The sequence below is a fragment of the Corapipo altera genome, unplaced genomic scaffold (assembly GCF_003945725.1).
Source record: "Corapipo altera isolate COAL_440 unplaced genomic scaffold, ASM394572v1 56, whole genome shotgun sequence".
NCBI lineage: Eukaryota > Metazoa > Chordata > Aves > Passeriformes > Pipridae > Corapipo > Corapipo altera.
The window spans coordinates 6214099-6221357 of NW_020884896.1; the positions used below are offsets into that span (position 1 = coordinate 6214099).

The 7259-nt window shown below is 55.5% G+C and overlaps 1 protein-coding gene across 1 annotated transcript in view; it reads left to right on the top strand.

Annotated features, from left to right (window-relative positions):
• Positions 1-6609, top strand: part of TRIM8 (tripartite motif containing 8) — a 30819-nt gene extending 24210 nt beyond the window's left edge. The window contains exons 3-7 of the mRNA XM_027648118.1: positions 2089-2184; positions 3054-3287; positions 3661-3692; positions 4258-4373; positions 5047-6609. Of these exons, the coding sequence (XP_027503919.1) occupies positions 2089-2184; positions 3054-3287; positions 3661-3692; positions 4258-4373; positions 5047-5654 (1086 nt within the window). The 3' untranslated portion in view covers positions 5655-6609. The remainder of the gene's footprint in view (positions 1-2088; positions 2185-3053; positions 3288-3660; positions 3693-4257; positions 4374-5046) is intronic.
• The last annotated feature ends 650 nt before the right edge of the window (positions 6610-7259 follow it).

The window sequence follows — 7259 nt, forward strand, 5'->3', positions numbered from 1 at the left end:
CTCTGTGCCCAGCGAGCTATAAGCCTTGGATCCTGTCCTATGTTTTTCCACATCCCTGTCCCAGCTGTCAAACAGGGAAGTCAGGCAGAGGATTGGGCTGCTCCTGGGGACCCTGCTGGACTCAGCTGTCCTCCTGGTGGGCTGGTGCGGGATGCATCTGGCTGCTTGTGATGGAGATGGTGAATCTCTGTAGCAGGGAGGGAGGCACAGGGAAGATGCAAAGCTCGCTATGTCCTTTGGCTCTCCGGCATGGAGAATGAGCAGCTCAGCACGACCTGCCTCAGCTCCCATGCTCAGTTGGCCTCCTGCAAGCAGGGATGTGGGAAGGTGGCTCTTTTGTGAAGTGGGCTTGCCGCCCACCACTTCTCAGCCTGGCTATATTGGGCTACTGCCTACCCACCCCATGGCTTTGCCTGGTACTGGACCCAAAACCCTGTCTGAGCCCCCAGAAAATTCCCCAGCAGCCCCACACCCAGGGCCGGCTACCAGCACAGGACCTGGGACATGATTCCTACTTGCACCCTTCTCTCTCCAAGCAGGTGGTGTTTCACTCGCTCTCCATTTCCCATCATGTTTAACTTGGGAGTGGGCCACAGACTCCTGATGCTACTGCAGCACAAATAACAACCCTTTTACAATGAAAAAAGGAGATTTTTAATATATGCATCAAATCTTTCTCCATGTGGATGCTCCCACCTCTTCATTGGGTCTTAAAACCAGCAGCAGCAGCAACGATGCCCTTGAATGCTGCAGGTCCCTGTGTTTCTGTACACACGTGCCAACAAATGTCCCCCCATAGCAGGGGGTGTCTGAATCACTGTGGCGGCCCCTCAGCCCCTGTTTCAACTGGAAGTGCTGTCTGTGTGTCTGCCTGCGTGTGCCTGGGTGGGTGCACACGTGTGGGCCCCGGGCATGCACATGGAGTGTGCCTGCGAGTGGGAAGCCAGTTTTTTTAGCTCCTCGTTATTATCAGTGGTACGAGCCCAGTGACAGTGAGGCTGGAGGTGCCCGAGACCTTAAGAAAAACAACAGGAGGGAGGAGGCTTCACATTCCTGCTCCTGAACTGAGTCGGAGGTGACAGCCTTTCCCTGCAATGCAATTAATCCCGGCAGCGCCTCTGCCACCCTCCCCCTCCTGCCTCGTCCAGGAATTAATTACTTGATTATAAATTCCCGAGTGGCAGTTTATAATAGCAATAATCCCCTCGAAATTCATTCTCACTGCTGGTTTCTTCCCATCTCACCCCCATCACTGAGTCTCTAACGCCGCATTTCTGTGCTGGGCAAAGCCCTTCTCCTCGACCCGTTGGTGTCCTGGCTTTTCCCCCCAATAACCATGGAGGAGGAGTATTTGGAGTTGATTTTGAGGGTGTTTTGGGAATCCCTGCTCCTGCTCACGGGGATGGAGCCCTTCTGTCATGGGTGGTGGGTTTCATCCTGGCTGGGGAAGTGCGCAGGAGCGAGGCGCTCACGCTGGTAGCTGGGGATAAGGTCTTGTCCCAGTTATTGGGCTGATGGCCCAGGCCCAGCCCTGAGGAGTGGGGCCGGGGGCTGGCAGTGTGGCGGGGGGAGGCCCTGCTCCTCCTCACTCTGTCCTTCTCGATTACGCTGACGCTGGCTCTGGGGCTTGTCACCGAGGCGGGGAAGGGAGAAAGGATTTGGCATGGTGTACAGGGGCGTGAGGGACGTGGTGATGTCTAGCAGGAGCCTGCTGGCGATGGGTGATGGGCCTCGAAATGGTGCTGCCTTAGTGGGAGATGAGCCTCTCCATGTCCCCACCAGGGTCCCCAGGGCTTGGCTCTGACCCAACTCCACTGACTGGGCTGCAGAAAGTTACCTGAGGGGCTGCCCCCATCCAGGGAAACCAGACCAAGGTCCCCAGCAGATAACGCTGCCCGGCACACACAGCCCTCTGCGTGGTTTCCAGCTCCACCAGCTATGCATGGGCTTTCAGCAGTGACATCCTGTTGGGAAAAAGCACTGTCCCTACCAGACTGCATGGGCAGAGCTGGTGTGGGCAGCACCAATGCTCACCAGCTGTGTGTGGCCACTGGGCTCTGACAATGCTGCTCTCTCCCATCTCTGCAGAAGATGCTGATGAAACAGCAGGACCGCCTGGAGGAGCGGGAGCAGGACATTGAAGAGCAGCTCTACAAGCTGGAATCAGACAAGCGGCTGGTCGAGGTAACTGGTTCTTCACCCTGCTGTGGCCAGTCCTGGCACCATGGCACCATGGAGACAAGCTTCTGGGACATAGGGGCCAGGTGGGCAGGGAGGAAGGCAGACATGCAGGGGAGGAATAGCTGGAGAGACCTGCTGCCTCAATTCCAGTCTTGGCAGTCATCCTTTCTGGGGACAAAGTGTGTTTGGAGCTGCCCTACAGACTCATGGATCCTGGGGTGAGTTGGGAGGTGAGGAACAAGGCTATCCTTGAGTATCAGATGGCCCACCCTGCCCTCAGCTCAGTGCAGAGTTCCCCAGCCTGCCTGCTTCATCCTGAGTGGAAAGGGAGGGTCTGGAGTGAGAGATCCCTGAATAAACCTGAAATACCCACAAGATGGAAGAGATGCAAGCAAGAGTTTTGCTGGGATATAGGGAAAACAAGACTGGGTCATGGTCCTTAAAGCCCCTCAGCCTCCCAGAACATGGAGGGAAGGTCTCTGGAGCATGAAGTCTCCAGCCTGGGGTGGGGGTGGGGATGAAGATGGGAATAGGTGGGGTTTTTCAGGGGAGCACACCTGGGTTGGTGGTGCAGCAGGCTGTTGCATGACATTAGGTCTCTGGAGGCAATTCACAGATAGACCCCAGAAAGTAGGTCCATGGATCTCCTGGGCCAACCAAACCTCCATAGTGTCCCTGTTGGATCTGGCACATAGGAGTCCCATGTGGCAGCTGATGGCAGGGTTGGATCTGTGTGGGTGATGCAGGAGAGCAGAGCTGGGGTGCAGCTTTCAGGTTGCACCTTTCCCTGCTGGAGAAAGGACCCAGGTATCCTGGGACATCATGGGAGAGGTTGGAGGGCTCAGAGGGCCTGACCCTGCTCCTCTCCCCAGGAGAAGGTGAGCCAGCTGAAGGACGAGGTTCGCCTGCAGTACGAGAAGATGCACCAGATCTTGGACGAGGACTTGCGGAAGACCATGGAGATCCTGGACAAGGCCCAGGCCAAGTTCTGCAATGAGAATGCAGCACAAGTCCTGCACCTCAACGAACGCATGCAGGAGGCCAAGAAGCTCCTCAGCTCTGTTCAGGTCATGTTCGACAAAACTGAGGACATCAACTTCATGAAGGTAAGACAAGCTGCCTGTGGTGGGGGTGGGACAGGGGCTGTGGGGAGGGCTGGTTGTGTGAGGAGCATCTGGGAGGTGTGGGGCATGGCAGGGAGCAGGCTAGGGATGCTGGCAGGGCTGGCTGATGCCTCCAGAAGGCTCAGCACTGGGAGAAGGCAAGGAGCAGTGGAGTAGGCTCAGTGCCAGCCTCAAATGAGGAGTTGCTGCAGCCTGGAGATGGGGCTGGGGCAGCCCGTGCTGGGGGGGAGGGGGCTCGGCACCCCTGGGCAGCCTGTCCCTTCCTGGGGGGCCACAGAAGCTGACACTGAAAGGGGATATGGCTGCTGTGGCAGGGACTGGCCTTACTGACCAGAGCTTCTCCTTCTACTCCTAGAACACCAAGTCTGTGAAAATCTTAATGGACAGGTAAGCATGTTCGTGGGGGAAGGGCACATTCATGTTCACAGGGGCACAACAGCACAATGTCCAGAGGAGGACCAGGGCAGGGATGCTTCAGGGCCTGGAAGAGACATGTGCCATGCCTCAGCTTCCCTCTCTGTCTGGGAGGATGAAAACATCCCCTCGTGCAGCCATTAAATCAGGTCCTTCCCTTGGACTAGGAGAAATGCAGCAGTGTGCTTGTGGAAGAGCAGAGCTAGGACCCAGGACCCCAGCCAGATTGGGGTGCAGGGTTCAGTCCAGCTCCACGGGACCAGAGACAGGGCAGGGGGTTCAGAGCCAGCACCAGCAGAGCATAGGCGATCTGGGATGGCCATGCAGGGGGGACATGGGCTGCAGATGTGCCCTGGCTTGGGATGTTCACAGCAAAGCTGGACAGGGAAGGTCCTGCCCGCCAGAGACAGCTCCCTTCTGCCCTCCACACTAGGGAGGGAGTCTGGCCCTGGGAGGCTGTAGGGGGAGGAGCTTCTGACCCTCTTCTAAGTCTGCCTTGTCCCTCATGCCTCTCCTCTCTGTCCATTGTCCCCAACAGGACCCAGAACTGTACAGGTGGCAGCCTGCCCCCACCCAAAATCGGCCACCTCAACTCCAAGCTCTTCCTGAACGAGATCGCCAAGAAGGAGAAGCAGCTGAGGAAGTTGCTGGAAGGTGGGTGAAACCTGAGGGCTGTGGGGTGAGTGGGCATGGGACCTCACTATCTCCTGTATCCATAGCTGGATGTCCTGTAGATCCCAGTACAAAAGGGTGGGGAGAGCTGTCAGGGTGCAGGTCATGAAGCAAGCTCCTGACTCTCCTGAGGGCACTGTGAAATGGCTGTGTTTTAGAGTTATGTGAAACCCTGAAATATAGGGCTTCTTGAGGGGCTGGCCATCAGCAGGAAAAGTCAGTGGAAAAGTGGGGTCAGGATGTGGGCAGGGACAGCCAGGGCCCAGCATGGTCCCACAGCCCCCAGCCCATATCTGAGAGCAGATCATGTCCTGCAGAGGCTTCCCAGTCCTCTCTCCTCGGGGGATTTGGGTTTGTCCCCCAGATTGTCCCACCCTGGTCCTGTTAGGGACTGTGGTGATGAGCTGTTTGCAGAGCAGTGCCTGAGGCCACCCCGAGCCTGCTGGCAAGGGTCCAGCACTGAACCTGCAAACCCCCGTGTGTGGTTGCGTGCCCGGTTTGCCACTGGTGGGGTGGGCTGGGGGACCCTCTGCTCATATGGGGCTGGAGCGCAGGTCTTGGGGCTTCACTGCAGGTTTGGATAAATGTCCAGAGTGCCCTGTAGCTGTTCCATGCTGTGATTGATACAGTTTCCCTCTCCCGTTCCCCTCTGCAGGTCCTCTGAGCACCCCTGTCCCCTTCCTGCAGAGTATCCCCATGTACCCCTGCACCGTCAGCAACTCCGGCGCGGAGAAGCGCAAGCACTCCACCGCCTTCCCCGAGGGCAGCTTCCTCGAGCCATCGTCCGGGACTGTGGCGAGCCAGTACATGAGCCAGGGCGCTTCAGCTGGCGAGGGGCAGTCCGCACAAGCCATGGTGCCTTGTAGCTCCACGCAGCACATAGTTGGACTTCCTAGCGGCCCGCAGCCGGTGCACTCGGGCTCCGTCTTCAACCCATCTCACTACCCCAACACCACGTCATCTCAGCAGTCCGTGCTCTCCCAGTACGGCGGGCGCAAAATCCTCGTCTGCTCCGTGGATAACTGTTACTGTTCCTCTGTGTCCAACCACAGCGGGCACCAGCCCTACCCGCGGTCGGGGCACTTCCCCTGGACAGTCTCGTCGCAGGAGTACTCCCACCCACTGCCGCCCGCCCCCGCCGTCCCCCAGTCGCTCCCGGGACTTGCCGTGAGGGAATGGATTGACGCATCTCAGCAGCACGGGCGGCAGGATTTCTATAGGGTCTACGGCCAGCCATCGGCGAAACACTACGTCACCAGTTAACCGTCACACTCTCTGGAGAGTCCCGCTCGATGACGTGTTCAGACAGAAAAGTCTGGTTTGGTTTGGCTTTTCTTTTTTTTTTTTAACCCCTTTTAAATCAAACCCAATTTTTTTTCCCTGCCTCACACCTCTCCAGGATTTTGGGGAGGGCTGTTTTATCATATCTCTCTTTTCTTTTTTTTTTTTTTAATTCTTTTAAAATTAAATAATAAGGTTTTTTCATTTTAATTCTTTTTTTAATTTAATTTTGGAAAGTCCTTCCTGCCCCTCGCTGGGAAAACACGAGGGAGAAATTACTGAGAAGAAATTGATGGGGATTTCAGTCGGACGTCTGGCTCTGTGCGTCGCTCTCTTCCTCACTCCTCTCTGCCTTTGGAAAACTTCAGAAGGGACAATGGCACCTTCTCTCTTTCCATTTCTCCAAGTTCATTTTCTCTGGTTTGATTCAGTTTTTCCCTTTTCCCCACCCCTTTCTTTCCCTTTTTAAAGAGAAAAGAAAGAAAAAAAGTCTATCATTGATTCAGTATGAAACGATACTTGTAGATTTTGGGTTTGTTACCTTTTTTTTTTAAAGGCTGGGTTTTTTTGTGTTATGAGGCCACTTATCATGCATATTGGCATTTTTTTTTCCTTCTTTCAGAGATTTGTAAATACACAATGGCAGGAAATTTAATGCACAAAAAAAAAAGGGAAAAGAAACTTTAAAAAAAAAACCACGAATAAATAAATAAAAAAAAAAATCTGTTCTAGTTTTCAGGAGGGGAAGCGTTGCTGAAAGGCACCCCCGTCCTGTGTATCGCTGATGCAACTTCCTGTAACAAGCACTTTGTATAAAAAAAAAAGTGGACTTCCTGCTATAAGGCACAGGTATTTATTCTGTAACCGATTTTAGATACACACACAGACACACACACACACATAAAATATTCAAATAAATGTGATCACTTAGTGCAAATGCCTCGCTCTGCTGCAGCTCTTCCCCCAGGAATGCCAGCTCCGACAGGAGGCTCCCACCTGCTTTTGGAAGGAACCACTCCCTGGTCCCAAAGGGGACGGTGGGAGGTTTTCCGGAGGGGCTGTTTGGGAGGGAGCAGCTCAGGGATGGGGGGCAGCAGGTCCCAGCCATGGAGGGGGTTGCCACTAGCACCCATCCCCATGGGGAAGTGTGCTGGAGCCGTGGCTCTCCACCAGCTCCCTCCCAGACGGCGAGGATGTGAGTCAGGCATGGTGCCGGCCGGGCCACATCCTGCCCACAGCCTCCAGAACAATCGCCATTGTGGGATGGGAATGGGGTTGGGGACAGCAGCTTTCCTGACTCTGCCAGTATCCACCATTCCGGCCACGCCGCTGCCCCGGCACCCAGCCCTTGAGGCTTTGTCCCCACCTAAAGCCTCACTGCCCTGTGGGGCCTTATGGGTGCTGGCAGCACCCTGGGCTGGTTTGGGGACCTTCTGTTCTCAGCCAAGGCTGGGAAGGGTGAGGAGGAACCCTTTTTCCAGGACGTGCGGTGGAGCCGTGGGCTGGCCTGGCTGTGGCTGTGCAGGGGCGAGCTCACAGTGTGGGAAAAATGAGGCTGACTTCATAAAGCAGAGCAGCGTCCTAGAG